This window comes from Nestor notabilis, unplaced genomic scaffold (genome assembly GCF_000696875.1).
Source record: "Nestor notabilis isolate BGI_N333 unplaced genomic scaffold, ASM69687v1 scaffold23441, whole genome shotgun sequence".
In the NCBI taxonomy this organism is placed as follows: Eukaryota; Metazoa; Chordata; class Aves; order Psittaciformes; family Psittacidae; genus Nestor; species Nestor notabilis.
In genome coordinates, this window is record NW_009915476.1 from 1 (window position 1) to 18,215 (window position 18,215).

The following is an 18,215-nucleotide window of genomic DNA, read 5'->3' on the forward strand; positions in this document are numbered from 1 at the left end:
CCGCCCTTGGCGGGAGGCGGGCTGGCCGGGTGTCCCGGCCTCTCAAACCATGGCTGAGGGTTGCGAGTGGCTTATGTTGTGAGGCGTTGTGTAAGCGTGAAGCGCTTCTCTGTGCCTGTCACTGTTTTGTTGTCATTATGCATCACTGTTTTTTGTGTTTGTAGCGTGTGTTTACTGCGTTTGCCATTTAGCTGAAGTCAGCATTGGAGGATGTGTTCTTGTACCGTGTAGCTCAAACTTACTCTTCCTTTTAATTTTCAAAGTGTTATTTATCTCTGGGTATAGATAAGTGATGATTAGATGAGACTAGGGGAAGAGAAAACACCCCTAAGATGACAATTTTATGAGGAACTGAACCTATGCCTTTCCCTCTGGACTGTGGCATTCAATCTCTCTACAGAACATTTGCATTTAGCTGATTATTATTTTTCTTATCCTGTATGTGTTTTCTGGTAATTTTTATGCAGGTTCACACCAAATCTTTTCAACAAGAGCCAAGCGAAAACTGAGCCCCTCCATCAGTTGAAGTTTTTGCACACTACTTTGTCTCGGAAAGGTCTGGAGGAGTTTTTTGATGATCCAGTAAACTGGGGAGAAAAAAGCATAAAGTCTGGTAAGTTTTATATTTATCGTTTCTAATAGAGATGTTTGAGCCACTTGTGCTCAGCTGAAATCTGACATCCTTTGCATTATAGGAAGCACTCATAGGTACACAAAACGTTTTCAATGTGTGTATGTACACAGTACTTGTGTATCTTTATACCTGTTATATTTCTGTGTGTATTCTGTGTTTATGAAAGCAAATAGCTGTTATGCAGCAAAGTATTTTGCTGTAAGTCCTTGGTCTTGCTCTTAAGTGAAAGTGTATCACAGAAGAAATGTTCTTTGGTTAAAATATATAGTACTATGGAAGAAACATATTTAAAAGTATGTGTAATTGCGTTTTTAATGTATTTGTATGTTCAAAGCAAAGCTGAGTATCCACAAGGATAGCTTACAAATGGTAGCTCTTTTTTAAAAAAGTGACCCTAATTCTGTAGCACCAGCTGAGCCTGCACTTTTCATTTTTTCTCTCGGAATAAGAGAACTTTGTTCTACTAAACTGATGATTCTTTTTGTTTCTCTTTTTACAGGGGATGCATGGAATATAAAGCAGCTGAGGGCTAAAAGTAGTGAGGACTTACACAAGCTTTGGTAAGTATGTTTTAGTGAAGTAGCTGCTCTTGTTTCGGAGCAGCTCTGGATGTTTTATTAAAATGTGGCTAGTGAACTTACTAGTCAGTAAATTTAGCTAATATAGCAGCCTGCCATACAGCTCTGCATGCTTGGAACAGCCCAAGTTCTGGTACCGCTCAGCATGCAAAAGCTGTACAGCAGGTGGCTGTGTAATAGCTGTGCCCCATACAAAGGGACCAGGTTTGGTACAAAGAGGCTGTGTCTGGACCCTTTGGACGTTGTTCGGATTGCAGGAGACTCGGGTGCAAGTGACATCTGGGGGGTCTGACTGCTGCATTAGATTAGATTCCTCAGCTCTGAATACATTCTGATATTAAAGTCTTTGAGGACAGAGATTGCATCACCACTCTAGGCAACCTGTGCCAGGGCTGAGCTAGTTAGTACTTAATTATTACTGTGAATGTGGGGTTTTTTTTTCTTGCCATATATTGTCTTCTTCTTGTGCACCTGTAAGAAGACCCTGGCTCTGTCCAGGCAGTGGAAGACTACTTAACATTAACCTCGTCCCTTCTTAGCCTTCTTTATTGCAGGTTAAGTAAACCTGTATTCCTCAGCCTCTCCTTGTATGTTCTTGTTCAGCCTGGAGAAGAGAAGGCTCTGGGGAGACTGTAGAGCAGCCTTCTAGTACCTAAAGGGGCAAACAAGAAAGCTGGAAGAGGGGCTTTTTACAAGGGCATGTAGGGATAAGACAAGGGGAATGGGTTTGAACTGAAAGAGGGAAGATTTAGATTAGATAATAGGAATAAGCTCTTTACAGTGAAGGTCGTGAGGCACTGGCACAGGTTGCCCAGATGAGTTGTGGCTGCTCCATCCCTGGCATTCAAGGCAAGGTTGAACAGGGCTGTGAGCCACCTTGTCTAGTGGAAGGGAGTTGGAACTAGGTGATCTTTAAGGTCCCTTCCTACCCAAACTGTTCTGTGATTCTGTGTCCTGTATATCAGCCTTCCCTACCTCTGCTGGGCTTTCTGCAGTTGGTATCTTTTGCTTCTTTATATGGAGCTAGAAGGCATGGGATATGAGATCAGAGGTTGAACAACTCTGCTCTGTCCAGCGGGTTAGCGAATGAATAATTGCTAATAGATCCAGAAACTATTTCTGAAGTACTATGCTTTCTGATCTAGGTATGTCCTACTGAAGGAAAAAAACATGCTTTTAACTTTAGAGCAAGAATCAAAACGACAACTCAAGCCTATGCCAAGTCCAGAACGATTAGAAAAGGTAACTTTTTCATACTAGCTAAAACTATAACTCTAAAACAGCTGAAGTGTGTGTTTGTTTGTTTTTAATTATTTCCCTGATTTTTAGTATGTGCATGAACACTGTGCTCAGTCGACATGGTGGGAAAGGTCTCTCCACCTTTTACATAACATAAAGGAATATTTTGCCGCCTTCGTGCCCTGAAACTGCAATAGAGGATTTCTAGAAACATCCTGGTAAAACTTCAATATACTCTCTATCCTTCCCCTCTACAAATTTTTTTTAACAACTTAACTGTTGCCAACTTCTTGCCTCTGACATTGTGTTCTCCAAACTTGTGCTTTGTTCTTTGCTGTCCTCACATTCTTTCTTTTGCATTATTGCAGTTCTGCCACAACTTTACTAAATTGTTTCCTCAGTATCTTTACCATTGAAAACATCATTTACTTACTGCCATCTTTATGCTTATGTCTCACAGATGGTAACCTACACCTTCACTGGCCAGTTAAGTAATCCAACTGTTAGACATGAGAGATACTCTCAGATACCCCCCTATTCATCCAAATTAATTTGGGAGAAGTCTGACCTTTACATTGTTAATTTGAATTTATTTGTACATTTAATAATTCAACTATTATTCACCATTACACGCACTTGCAACTGCATTGATTTCTCTGTTTTATTTCAGACATGGATTTGTTTGATCTCCTCCTGTTTGTCGTTTAATCACTGTACTTATAAATTAGGGAAGACCCAATATAAAACTTCCTCTGGATCTCAGTGTATCTCATTCTAATGCACTGTAATACAGTTTTTCAACTGTATTTTGTGATACCCATTCTGAACAGCACTTTCTGCTTACTCCCACCTACACATCCCTATTCAGCAATTACGAATCGCAACAGAACTTGTTTTGGGAGGAAACTTAGCTACGTGGCCCTAATGCTTTAGAAGTCAAATCTTACTAATGCCTGTAGCCCAAGAAAACTAGAAATCAAGCACTAGTTAAATACTGTGATTGCACTGAGACAAAATACAGCAATCTGCTTATTAGAATTAGCTCTAGCAGCTTCCCATGCATTTAACACGTTGCTATATGTAGTGTGTGTTACAGTAATATTGTGGGATAGATCTGACTAAACCCTTTCAATGTAAGCGGCATGGTTTGGTCAAGGCAGCTTTCTAATCAGCCAGCAGGCGTTACTGAGGCTGTGACCAGACTCCAAAGTTAAAACTAGAATAACAAACAGCCAGTACAAACCATCTGACAAATACATAAAATATCTTCTGATGCTTCTCCTACTTCCTTCCCACCACTGCCTCAGAGCTTTCTGTGCTTCTGGCATCAGCATTAGATCTGGCTTTGTGTATTATCCATTTAGTCTTTAATGAAATAGACCATCAGTTGTTTCATATCTCTTCTGTTTGTAAGTTAAGTTTTTAAAGCACTGATTTATTAGTGTTCTAAAACACAGGACCAATTCAGCTGCTTCACTCAGTCCACAACTGTGAGATTACTGATAATGGAACTCCCAGTGTGTTCAACCTTTGCTTTTCCTTTAAATTTTGTCTTTATCTTCATTTGAGATCTTTCACATTGTCAGTATTGTGTTTTGTTGGCCCATCTTGAAACTGTTTTCTATTTTCAGGTAGAAGAGTCTATGAAAAATATAGATTTGGTTGTCAGAGAAAGAGAGATTGCTTTGAGGCTTCTACAAACTGGCCATGAAAAGCCAGTACCTGGCGAGTGGAGACACGACTTCTTAGGACGCACCTACTGGTATGAGAAAGAGAATGTTTTTTTATTCATATGTATTTCTTGTGGAAAGTCTCTTTACATGAAATACTTATCTAATCGGGAAAGGATGCACATACTATATAGAAAAATGTTTTCTGATTAGTGATTGATCTTTGTTTGGGGTTTTTCATGTGGTTATAATTGTTGCTAAATAATTCAGTAGCAAACTTTACCATTAATTGTAACATGTAACTAATATGATTTCTGCATTATAGCTATTCTGCAACACACAGATGAACTACAGAGTACTATTCAAGTTGAACCATTTGGACTGCCCTAGTTCTAATGCAAAATCCACATACTGGGAGACAACCACCCGAAGTGTTGCATGAGACCACCTAAACATTCCTTGGAATTCCTTGCTAATCTTGGCAGATGCTTAACTTAGAAGCATCTACTTTTAGAATTATTTACTGTCCAGATGCTTTCAGTAATCTGTAACTTCAGGTGATGACACTGAAGGCTCTGGCAGGACCTCCTATTTCATTAACTAGTATTTTACCCTCGTTGACATTTGATGCACTAATTACAGTATTCAGCTTGGCAGTAACAGTGCAGGTGACAGAAGGTTGCACATTATAGTAATGGTGACTTTTCAGTTGCTACCCATTTGTTTACCCATAAAATACATATCAGCATAGTACTAAATGCACCAATGACTAGATTTACATCTCTAGGGATGAGACTTCTATCTGTATGTGACTCTCTTAAGTTAGCCGAGTACCTCATCATTCAATTAGTGACATGCATGAATGGATAAACAAGATTCTTAATGTCCCTACCTACTAGCCATTGAAATCAGAGCCACGAGAAGGGGCTTGGTGGACTCAGTGGGGAAAGACCCTGTTGAACTTGACTCTACTCTGGTGCTGTGGATAGGACAAAGGGGAATGACTTTAAACTGAAAGAAGGTAGATTTAGATTAGGTATTAGAAAGAAATTCTTCACTGGGAGAGTGGTGAGATACTGGAACAGGTTGCCCACAGAAGCTGTGGCTGCCCCATCCCTGGCAGTGTTCAAGGCCAGGCTGGACAGGGATTTGAGCAATCTGGCTGAGTGAAAGGTATCCTTGCCCATGGCAGGGGGGTCGAACTGGATGGTCTTTAAGGTTCCTTCCAACCCTAACCATTCTGTGGTATCTGTCTGCTTGGAAAAATTGTCCACAAAGAAGGATTTACCCATTTATTTGAAAGTTCAGTCCCCAGTTAAAGCAGGGGGAAGTGTTAGACAACATGAAATGTTTTCTAAGCACATGCAGAAACTCTGCAATACAGACAGCGGCAGGTCTGACAATCTGGATGCAGCAGAGTATGTAGGTAAGTCTGCACAAGCCATCTGTGCAGCCCATACTCAGAAGAAACCCCAAACAGACATAATAGAGCCTGTATTTAGAGGGAAGGACATTCAGGCAGATTTGCACTTGACATGACACTACAACACTGGTATTTTAAAAGAAAATTATAGCAGAAACAAAATTCTTCACACAGAGTTTGTTCACATCAGCTTTTGAAAGTTTTCTTATGAAGGAGTAACTTTATAAAGAATCAGTATCTATACTGGGCCCTCCCTTCAAACTTCATTTTTAAGGCAGCGCTGCTTTTTACACAGACACACCGAGATACATACAACCTGTAGTTACAAACCAAGCCAGCAGTAGTGCTGAAAGTAAACACCTACAGGCAAATTCTGTGATCTAATCCTTTGTCACTGTGCTGTGACCAGGTGTACCTGGTAGAATCCAAGAACGAAGACAGTAAGTATACGTTCTATAACCACTTTAATCTGTCTTTAACAGGTACTCTTACAAGGAATGGCCGATACCTTGGTACTTGAACAAAAAATACAAAAAGAGGAAATTCTATTACTTACCTCATGTGGAACGCTTCATCAGGTAAAAAAAAATTTTTGACATTTAAAATAACTTTCTGATCAGTTCCCAAGTTCCTCTTTATTCCATTTTGCAAGGAAAAAATAGTACTTTTCCTGTTTTACAGTTGGTAGATGGAAAATAAAGCTTTTTAAAAATCACAGCTTGCTCTGTTTTCTTCTTGCAGTTATTAGTCATTAAGAGGTTTGGTTATCTGTGAAGTTGCAGTGTAAAAGTAACTCTACATGCAGGCTACCTAAGGTTGAATTTCTGTTGAATTCAAAAGCAGAAGAAAATAAATAATTTGCATTGCAGGCATTTTAGCTTAATGAAAGCAAATTAATACTGAGCTCATTAAGGTTGTTACAAGCCATCTAGAAATTAACCACACCGACTTCTTTATTTCAGGCTCAGACTTGAAAAATCGTTATGCACAAGGGCAAGAATGCGAAGCCTAGAGAAGACAAAGCGGAAGGTCCTAGAAAGGAAGTTCCCTCACCTTGCTGTAAAATCGCAGAGCCAGTAGCACACAGGAAGTGTGGCAAGTGATTGGTCCAGTGTCTTTGTGACTGGAACATGAAACAGTTCTGAAGCCAGCAAACAACTTGAGCGTTCTCAAGTCTCCAATCTTTTTTTAATCCCACAACCTAAATTAAATGTGTGATCTGGAATTAAAAGCAGCTTCAACGCATGTCTCTAATCTTAACAGTTGTTTCCAGAAACATTTGAAAAATTACTTAAGTTGCTATTATAGAAGTGACGCAGGCATCGTTAAGAGTGAAGAGCAGCAAGTGACTGCCAGATGGAAGTATGAAGTGTAGGGATATTTACCTGGTTTAGTTTAACAAGCACACTTTAAAAGCAGAGACATGAGAGCTTCTGAAACTCACATACAAACCTTTATTCCCTGACCAGCTGAGTCACAGGTACATCATTTAAGTTACTGGTCTGCTAGAGGAACTTTTTCCCTGCTTTAAGTCTTGGCTTGTTAGAAAGTATGAAGTATTTAGCGTGTGAACTTTTAACCAGGCAGTCTTCATACCTAGATTTCTAGATAGCTATGACAAACTCAACATTTGTGCAATGTTTTGGTTTGGGTTGCCCCTCCCCCCCCCCCCAGTGTGCAGAATAGTTGAAGGAAGACTAGTAGTACTAGTAAAACCGAAGTAGAAAGGTACTGGTGCTGCTCTCAGTTGATGGTGAACACCTGCTCATGAAAGCTTTTAACCTTCTGCTGAGGTGGTATAGAATTTTAGAATAAAGTCATAAATTACTAGTCTTTTAGGAAACAAATATGCAATACAACACAACCTGATGAAACACTGTGAACTCTAAGGGAGCCAAAACTGTAGGATAGACAAGTCTGTCTCCATCATCATCAGTTACTCCTCTGCACACAAGAAATATCCATTTAAACAGCAGCTCTCTATGGTGGTGAAAAAAACAGAAAGTGCTTTGCTCTCCATATAGTGATAGGACATTCAGAGATACTACTGTTGTACTGCAATTCTTTTTGAGAATATAATCAACATGAGTAAGCACATTCCACAGAAGGAAAGCTTCACATGCATCGTCAATTCCTGAAGAGAAACCAAAAAAAAACCTACTTTGTATCTTCACCTCTAGCTAGCAGCTGTCCAGTCAATCTTAATACTTCACCCACGCCACAGTAACTTCACAAAGGACTACTCCTTGCACTGTGTCAAGATACAAGTTCGACTGACATTCCACATTCTACTTCAATGCAAACCAGAGTAAGTCTTTGTCTTCCAGTATGACAACAGTATCTGGCAACATATTACCTACTGTAGCTGACTTAAGTTTGCCTCCTTTTGTGAGAGAAATACTGAAAACCTGGAGCAAGCAACTTTGCCTCAAGTAACTAATGGTTATCAGGATAAGACAAAAACAGGTTGTTTTGATAAATTACTTTATTGTCTGAAGGTAATGTGAAACTTCTCAACTAGAGGCCTCATCATTATTTATCCACAAGGTATTTTAGGATAGAAAAATTTAACAGTACTGTTCACATTATTATTTTTTTAAGTCAGTTAAATGGTATTTGGTTTTCCACAACTTTTAAGATAAGGAGCAAAACGTAATCATGTCCCAGTACAGAACATCACACCACTGTAAATTAAAGCAAGCTTAACAGCAACATAGAGCTGCATCTTGACAGTCAGAGTTCCTGCCCCCCCCCCAAAAAAAAAAAAAAAAAAAAGAAAAGTCATCCTACTTGCTGACCCTGAGTGCAAGCTCTCCCTCCAAAACAGGCACTTACTGACCCTGGTGTGAATCAGCTGTGGGAGCTACACAAACAATAGACAAGTAGCAACAGCCCCTTTGAGTTACAGTTTCCTGTAAAAATTTCAAGCCACATCCTGAGGTCTTCTATGACTATTCTCCTAGTCTTGCAGAGATAATTCTTGACCTTAACTTCCCTGGCTCAAACAAGTTTTGCTTCTCACCTACATCACAAACACATTATATACATTCTTAGGAATCAGGTGGAGAGCACCGTTTACTGAAATGAAAATGCTCCATAATAGAAAATTAGTAAACCAGTGCTTCATATAACATTCACTACATGGAATGTAATGCTTTCAGGAGACAGTAAAAGCTCACACTGAACTAAGTCACCTATACTACTTTAGTACTAAACACAAACTCCCTTTTTAAAAGCAGAAGAGTAACTTTCTCTTCAAGTACTCACAAAGTTGCTCAAATATGAAAAAACAAATTTTATTTTTGAAGAGAGAAATAAGAGCAATTTAAGGCCAAAGTACCAGCAAGGAAGACCACTATGTGAAAGTAGACAAGAGATTTTTAATAGATTTGCACAGGCATTTGCAAGGTTATGCCTCTATCAGCTAATCTGTAAAGCTGTTCCCAGGAAAAGATACTAGAGAAAATAGACATTTATACAAAATTATAAAATGCTTGTTATGTAAATTATTGCTTTACAAGGGATGTAAACATCCTTTTTCTATGATAATACCAATTAGGTCTCAAAATTTCTAAGGTTTGTTAAAACGGAACTTGAATTATGCAAAAAATCCAATATAAACTTTCTACAAAAAAAGAGTCCATCCCATTCCTGAGTATGCTAAAGCTATAAAACAGAAGGAGCACTGAGCAGGCAGCAGTTTTCACAGTAAGAAGTTTAAGGACATTTTCTTTCTACACACTGTTTCCCTCCTTCTTCATATTCTTGTTTAGAAATCCACATTTGTTGAAAAGTACCCTACAAGAAAAACAAAACAATTCAATATGCAATAAATAAAAAACAAATGAAGGTTAAGTGAAACATGATTAGCTTTTGCTAGGAGGAAAACCAAGCAAGTCTTAACATTAAACAAGGTAAGAGGACTTGACCTGTTTATCTCTTCCTTGGAATTTTATATTGCTAGCGATTAAACTAAGGCAGGAAGTTGCAGTACCAAAAGCCAGTTTCAGTCTCCCTCTCCCATACTGCTATGTTAATCCCCGCAAACCATTTCAGTACTCTAACTTGATTAAGCTCAGGAATATGATGCAGAAACAAGTTTGCTACTTTCAAGGTGTATTATATACATGGTATTTTTACATATCGTATTTCAAGCCTGCACCTTGCCATTAAAAACAGCAGAACGCAGCAAGTTATTTTCTGATTGGAAATGCTCATGTTGTCTTGTTCTTTAAATTGATTCTCTCCACCTTACTGCAAGGACAGACAAGATTACGATCGCTATGGTAGCGCAAACTGCAATGTACGCTTAATGTAGGATTAGGTTTTTGGATGAGCAACACAGTAACACAGGTTTACTAACCAAAGAAGCTAAAATCGAACCACCAATCCATGAGCTGAACCTTCGTTCCACTGTTGTGTTGTTTGCTATCAACTTCAGACGCATGCTCTGAATAGAGGAGGTAAATGAAAGAACAAATCGGACAAAGAGTAAGCTAATGACCTTTAGGAACAAAAGAAGGAAAGCACAAAGTCCTTGGTGTATATACCAACATGCAAGTGAAAACGTCATTTTTGTTAAACTTGCAATAATGTTCATCTGTCCTGTACTTAGAATTCAAGAATAGCCACAGTGGAACAGAACGTGTGTAGCTTTTATCTTGCCTCCCAACAGGAAGCAGCAACAAATACTTAAGGCTAGAAACAGACCAGGCAGAGAGCAGTAATACTCACAGCATATACTGTTATCTGTAACACTGGACTAATTAAAATGTGCACTGGAGATAAAATGTCTAACATTGCTAAACTTAGCTCAGCTACTCCTTTTTGGACCCATTCATTCCTTTTGCTTTCAAAATGCCTTGTAGTAATAGAATCTTCAAATTCCAGTGGGTTCCTCCTCTGCTATTATAAGCAGCAGCAGGTACTTACCTTCCTGTTTCTCATAACATTTATGAATTAAGAGTTGCTATGAGTAGAATATTTTTCTGACTACTCAAGAAATTTAATAAGCTGTATGTGCTCTCAAGAACACTGCTGTAAGGTATTAATAATTTGACATCAAGTGATTTAAAAAAAAAAACAATAAACACAAAACCAAACCCAAGTATGTTAAATCACAAGGTTTTATCTACAAGTAGGTTGAATTCTCTGTAGAACCCAGAAAGAACAATTCCCATGACAGTGACAAGACCTCAGGCAGAATGATTGAATGCGCCTCAAGTTAGTCAGCAACACTTCAAAAAAGAATGGAGAAGTAAAATATTCAGAAAGCTGTTATATTATCTGCTGTAATTCAAGTCATACAAGACTTTTTCAAGACTTCTTTTCTTTAGAGAAGGGGGAGATTTCTTACCCCAAAGAAACTTCTCCAGCTGTTGGGATCTTAACAAAGTCAGTTATGAGACATGGTTGTGTACTTATGTGGTGAAAAAACCCAACTAATAAGTAACTCAATGCAGTAAATTACAGAGTTGTTTTACCGGTGGAGTTTTCTGGGACAGCTCTCTGTTCAATCTGTCTGTGAAACTCTGTATTAGAGTGTTTCCTCCCGCTACAATCACGCTGCCATAGAGGCCCTAAAAAGAGAATAATCAACCTACAATGTTAAATCTGAAATCATGCTGAAAAAACTGTTTCACAGAATAGAGGAATGGCACATAAGTACATCTAATCAACAGCAATCATACATCAGTTGTGTGACATACTTGTCAACAATACTACCTCTCCCAATCCAATTACTTTTTAATTACTTCAAAATATATCAAGACAGCTTAATATTGAACTACACAAGGAAGACAGAAGCCACGTGATTAGTAATTCTAAATGATTTCACAGAATATTTTCTACTATAGAAAACCTTACACCTGCAGATACCTCCTCTATCCAAATTGTTGTTTTCTTACAGCTTGATGTTCCAACCACAAAGGAAAGCCCCAGAGCACTACAACAGTTTTTAAGTCTCACTAATGCTGCAGCTGGCAAGCACAAACCATGTTCTGGCCTGCTAAGCCTGCCTGCCACATTCGTTAAGAGGTAAAGTTTTACAACCACCCCCATGCAGTCTGTATCAAACTTGATTATTTTCAAATTGAGAAAGTTAGAACATAGTTTTAAAAAGAAAGTTTTCCTTTAAAACCTCTTTTCTTCCTTCTACTCTCTACAAAAAGTTCCATAAGATTGGTTACATTTAGAAAGTGTAATTGCCATGCCCAAGAGTCTGAGGATGGCACTCAAAGTTATGAGCATCAAATGCTCATCTAAAGCAAATCTCATGCACACCATGCAGTGACAGCCACAATATCTGGATAGTAGCTACTTAAATACTGGTAGAAACCCTAGGTAAAAAAATTGTGATTTAGCATTCTGTAAGACAAAACAGTAATTGTACATATTCCTATATACAAATGCCTAAGTAATACTTGAAGAATTATTCTAATGTTTATCACTATCCTAGGAAATCCACATTTCTTCATCAACAGTGTTCTAGTCCCAAAAAATCCTATCAGCACAAAAATATCTATGCCTTATAACAGTACATGTCTGACTAACACTTACCGGCCTGATGTCTATATCACACATTCCAACGCTTGTTGTGACAACGTGGCTCACGCCCAACATCGTGTTACCAGATAAACCCTAGAATTAAAATCAGTAATCTACACATCATTGCTTCAAAAGAGCAAGACATATAAGAGCCCCAAATGAATTAAATTTACAAGTATTATTAAAGAGAGAACTAGACATTTTTAGGGAAGGGGAAAAAAAGAAAAAAAAAAAAAAACAAAACCCTAAACAACCCTATTTTCCCATTCGGGTCTTCATCACCCAGTTTGAACTACATTTTATCCTTTGCTTGCCCAACCTTAATACAACACAGGCAAATTCTGCCTGCAGAACTGCACTGTAAATACGCACATACAAATCATGAAATTAACAGCATCATACAAAAGGAAGCCATGTGATAATCTAGTAATTTAAAGCCTTCCAATCACTACATATCATAGTTGTTTTACCTTTACATTAGAAGGGTCAAACAATCCCTCGGGGATTTTTAGACGCTCAGCACCAAAGTCACAGTTATAGCCGTTGGGGAACTCATAATGAACTGTTGGCATCTGCGCTGCTACCCTGGAGCATTGGCCAGAAAGTAATACATTCAAATGCTATGTAAACAGGATGTTATCTAATTACCATTATAAACTAAGGTTTCAATGGGAATATTGTAATTTTTATGACTTACACTTTCAATAATATTTATTGAACTTATTTATTGATGTCATGCATCTTGGAATATTAAATAAAAAACTATCACCTGGATATACACTGTATTTCTACTTCCAGAAACAAACATCCTGTATCTAAAAATACTTCTGTGGCAAAACCAGCCAACAGCAATGAACATGCTGAGCACCCCATGCACAACTGATAATTCATTTTACAAGAAGGAAAACAGTGACATACTGTTCATCATAGGTTGAATCTGACACTTGGAGGACGGAAGCCTGGAAGTCCTGAATGACACACTGTGGAGTTAAAAATAATATGGTTATAAGAATTTCAGGCTTCAATTTTATATAAGCACTGACTTTTTTTAAAGAATTTAGTTTGTCAAGAGGAAAACCCGATATACTTGCAAACAAAACTTCTTTATGGGACAGCCTGGGGAGTTAGAGAGCGGGAGAAATGGCCTACTTACATTACACATGTAGTTGTGCCAAGACCTAGTGACCTGGGGTAACTTCTCTTTTCTCTTCCAATTTGCTGGCGACCCCTCACGAACTGCCTCCTGAGATCATAAGAAACATGATCATCCGTTAACCATTTAAACCTCTCCTCAAGCAAATGCTTATTAATAATTTACTTTCCCACCTTTGAAGCAATCATATATGGAGGAATTATCTCTATGTTCATCTCCTGAAACAATTCTCGGCACTGCATAGTTATAAAGTCTCCTGCAAGTGGTGACTTTACAATACCTAGAAGACAAAGAGAACCAAAAAACCAACCACCCTTGAAAGCACTGAAATCATGAATAAACTCTCCTAACAAACTATTTGTCAGTGAACACCATTAGGTTGTTTTGTTTTGGTTTTTCTTTCACATATTTAACGCAATAGATACACAGATTTAAAAACAATAACAAAAATGTAAAAGCAGAAAGAAACCTAATTCAACTTTGGCAGTACAATGCTGTTAGCCATGAAATTTTTTTTACCTTGCTGAAGTACATATCCATCATGTACTGGAATAGCAGTGGTGTGTGTTGCTCCACTATCCAAAATGAGACCTGTAGATCTCCCATTAGCAAAACTAGCCAAAATGATTAAGGAAAATATTGTCATTTTCACTTTAGGAAAAAATGCTGCCATACAATTACAGCAGAACCAGGACCCTGAGGTGTTATTCCTTGGCTCTACAACAGGATATGCTTTTCTAGTGTGCATCGTTTGTCTGTGAAGTGCACAACCTCATTGAGCAAATGGCACTTAACTTCCAGCTGTGAACTGACTTGAGCTCTGGATGTACAAAGGTGAGACTTCACATCAATACTATGCAACAAGCTCTAAGCACACCCAACTAATTTAGACTCTGAAACTAAAAACATGTTATTAGCTTAAAAAAATTACAAATATTAATCTTAAGGCTATGGGAACTTCAAGCTCTAATTACTGTATTTAGTATTCTGGACAACACCATTTTAGGTCTGTAATATTCTTACCCATGGTATACAATGGGAAAAAACTAAGAGAACTAATACAAATAAAAAAGACATTGCCTCCAAGGAAAACAGTCAGATTGGGAGAACTTCAGAACTGAACTCTACAGCTTTAAAGTTCAGAAATGGAATTTATTTATTTCCTCCTTAGATGTTTATGGAAAAATTAATTTGAAAGAAGAAAAGTTAGACATGCTGTCACACTAGCAATTGCCTAGAATAAGTTTACTGTAATTTCCTGGGGGTGGAGGGAAGGAAGAAGCAGTGAAACATTCCAAAGGATACGCTGTTAGAACAGCGGTTTTACACAAGAAAAAAGCAGGGATGTTGTAGTGTTCAAACATCAATTCAGTCAGCTTTTCACGCTTTGCTCTAGTATTCCACTAGAAGAAAAAAAACATACCGAACCACAAATAAGCAACCCAAGGGAAGATATGTTTATCTTGAGGACAATTAGAGCACACTAAAAGAATGCCAACATATTTCAGTAGTAGTTAGAATTATTGTAGTCACATTTTCAAATCATACCAAAATTCAGAGACAGATTTCTAGCGATTTACTTCTTCAGAACCTTTTTTATTCCAATTCTACTACATTACTACTTATCTATCACACAGAAGTGATATTCACTTTCATTGTTACAATAGAGATTTATTTATACTCCTACAGCTTTCAAAGTCTCAGTCTCTCGGAGAATTCTATAAAACAAGTAACATGCCTATTTTACAAGGGGAAAGATAAATGAAGTAACTTGCGGAGTTGAAAGAATAAATCCAGATTTTCCTTTTTCCAAAGTATTTTCATACAAGTCTAGAGTACTACAGATTGAGCCAGGAGATATATATATATATATATGTCAAATATTCTACCCATTACTGAAAGCCTGAAGCTTTTTCCAAGCCAATACGTTAAAGTAAAGGTTAGTTCTCAAAGGAGAATGTTACTGGGATCCTCTATTCAGACACCAGCTGAGGCATCCAACATGAAATAACCACTGCAAATTTATCCATACCTCACACGCTACAATTCAATGCAAGGGAATAATGAACAAGAAAGTCTTTTTGTAAGATTTAATTAAATACATAAATTTTGTAAGTCTATCTACTGTATTCTGACGTTAAGATCTGTCATTCAAAAGCTGCACAGTATTAAGCAAGAGAAACCTCATCCATATATTTTCCCAGACATCTGTATACCTCACTTACTCAAAGGGCCATTTACAGAAATGAAGACAGAAAAATTAACTCCATTATTCTCTGGCACGTAGTATTTGTCATAAGGCTGAATAAACTGACAGATTTTCAATGGCATTTTATTAAGTTAACTTAATACATACTTAGACATCCAAACATCTTTTTGCTTTTATTCTAGGCAGTAAAGTAAGATTATTTTTAATTTTTACTTCTTTTCGATAAGTGAAAAATGGCAGCACATTGCAAACCCTTTCTAATACAACTCATGCAAACTATTTCAAACTGGTTTGGGGGTTGGGTTGTTTTTTTGGTTTTTTTTTGGACATTTTCTTAAACAGATTACTTCCCAAAGGCTGGCAAAGTATTTTAAAATTGTTATTTCTGTAGGTAAGTTTTAGCACTTGTAACCTACAAGCCAGTGCCAGACTTGTCCCAGACTAATGTTTATAGAGTCGGCAAGAAGATACAGTTAAGACTTATCAAAATGCAAAGCTGCTTTTACTCACTGGTGCTTCAGACATAAGGACAGGATGCAGACTTGCTTCAGATTTAATATGCATCTTGTAAGTGTGATCCAAAATTGCCTGGAAACTATCCCAGTCTTCAACTGTAACAACATTGAAGTGAGCAGATTAGTTGCTTCTGAGTTTTGTTCCATTTCACAAATACATAAAAGTTTGCCAAAGCTATTATTGAATAGAGCTCTTTAGCCAAAAGCTACCCTCGGCAGACAGAGATCTCCTTTAATAGTGTCGTGGTTTAAGCCCAGCCGGCAACTTGGAACCACGCAGCCGCTCGCTCACTCCCCCCACTTTTACTTCCTCCACCCGCTCCCGGAGGGATGGGGAGGAGAATCGAAGGAATGTAACTCCCGCGAGTCGAGATAACAGCTCTCCAGTAACTAAGGTATAATACAAACCACTACTGCTACCAGTAATAATGATAAGAGGAATAACAAGGGGAAAGGACACAACCGCTCACCACCCGCCGACCGATACCCAGCCCGACCCAAGCAGCGATCTGGGCCTTCCAGGTAACTCCCCCCAGTTTCTATACTGGGCATGACGTGCTGTGGTATGGAATAGCCCTTTGGCCAGTTTGAGTCAGGTGTCCTGTCTCTGCTTCCTCCTGGCTTCCCCTCCTCTCTGGCAAAGCATGAGACTGAGAAAGTCCTTGGTCAGAGTAAACATTACTTAGCAACAACTAAAAACATCGGTGTTATCATCATTGTTCCCAGACTGAAAGTCAAAAACACAGCACTGCACCAGCTACTAAGAAGGAGAAAAAATGACTGCTGTAGCTGAACCCAGGACAAATAGCTTTGCAGAATTCTCTTATTCTGTAATCACCATCAGCATAATATTTCAAGAATCATGTTGAAAGTTGTAAACCAACCATACTTCATGCAATTTTTAAGTCAGGTATCTGTTCTTATGGCTTCTGCTGCCATACATAGCCTGTTTACATGAAAGCTATGACTTTTTGCTGCCTAGCAATGCTGTCTTACAAACGGATAGAAAAAGACAAAGCACCATACTCATTCCGTTTTTTAAAGGTGAAATTGCCTCCATATTTTCCCTTGGAACTCTCAGGGCATTGGTATCTATGTAGTAAGTCGGGCCCCCTTGTTTGCCTTTGTCACCATCTATCTCCATCAGAGTGCTGCCATTGTCCCTTTCTAGCACCACACCAATAGCTGTTGGAAAATCAACCTGTAAGGCAAAAGGTAAGCAGTATATAAGAATTAAGTTCATGTTTGGGGAGGGTTTTTTGCTCATCATTTCAGAGCTTTCCATATACAACAGAGTGAGAACAAAACCCAGCATATTCTGAGAACTCATAACTAAACAACAAGACTTAAGGAATGAATTCATGTTGCAATTCCATTAAGTCACAGAGATCCTCACCTTTGGACAGTCTTCACCCGCATAGCCTGCTCTCACTGTATACGAGCCAATATCAAATACAAGAGCCCCAACTTCATCTGAAAAGATCGTTAATGGAGAGATTGTGAATGGTTATTACACTCTGCTATAATCCTGACCTTCTCCTGCCCACTGCCTGTTCTGCTTGCAGAAGAAGAAAAGCAAGCCAAGGCAGCTTTTTCAAGGCAAGGAGAAACTTCTCTATCCAGAATTCTAGTTACCTGAGAGCTATTAGAAGACTGCATGTAAGCTTTAACTGGGACATTGCAATACATTACACCAACATAAGCAGAAGGGGAATTTAAACAGAAGAGGGAGAACATAGTTGCCTCTAAATAGATTACAAGGTAAAACATTCAGAAAGTACCTACATAATAGTGAGACAAAGCTAGGTGAGCCCAGACCTCCCGGAGGTGATCAGAATTAGAAAAGTGGGCCTGAAAACACCAGGTCTGTAAGTGCAGGCTGCCACACCATGAAGCACCCTCATCCTTGAGGGCCCCGATCCTCACTGAGCTGCTCTGCACGTCCTAAAGAAAACCTCAACCTGAAATAAAACACCTGGGCTCTCATTCTTACAGAAGGGCCTGCAAAAGTGCTCTGGGAGGAAACTACACCCCAGTTTCCAAAGCGGGGGGCTTTCTCACTCCACTCGGCACACGAGTGGGCGCTAATTCAGCCAAAGGCCAAGGCTTAGCCGGTGTGCGGAGGTAGCATCGCAGCGAAACGATGTCGGGAGAAACACAACAAGGCCGCCCGCCGCCGCCTCCTCCTCATGCACGCTGCCACCCCCCGCCTAGGAGACAGAGGGAGCGGGAGGGCTCCATCGCGGAG

The 18,215-nt window shown here is 38.7% G+C and overlaps 2 protein-coding genes across 2 annotated transcripts; one reads left to right on the forward strand and one right to left on the reverse strand.

Moving 5' to 3' along the window:
• Positions 1-467: 467 nt before the first annotated feature.
• Positions 468-6,624, forward strand: MRPL47 (mitochondrial ribosomal protein L47; the record flags this gene model as incomplete). Its single annotated transcript, XM_010024169.1, has 6 exons — positions 468-613; positions 1,134-1,194; positions 2,358-2,454; positions 4,083-4,213; positions 6,027-6,122; positions 6,507-6,624. Coding segments are annotated over 6 exons (649 nt in total), but the record flags the coding sequence as incomplete, so codon positions are not given.
• A 2,037-nt stretch (positions 6,625-8,661) lies between these two features.
• ACTL6A (actin-like 6A) lies at positions 8,662-17,440 on the reverse strand (the record flags this gene model as incomplete). Its single annotated transcript, XM_010024171.1, has 13 exons — positions 8,662-9,342; positions 9,908-9,994; positions 11,028-11,123; positions 12,103-12,183; positions 12,561-12,675; positions 13,009-13,070; positions 13,244-13,333; positions 13,417-13,523; positions 13,763-13,857; positions 14,549-14,646; positions 15,963-16,063; positions 16,994-17,168; positions 17,364-17,440. Coding segments are annotated over 13 exons (1,265 nt in total), but the record flags the coding sequence as incomplete, so codon positions are not given.
• Between the last annotated feature and the right edge of the window lie 775 nt (positions 17,441-18,215).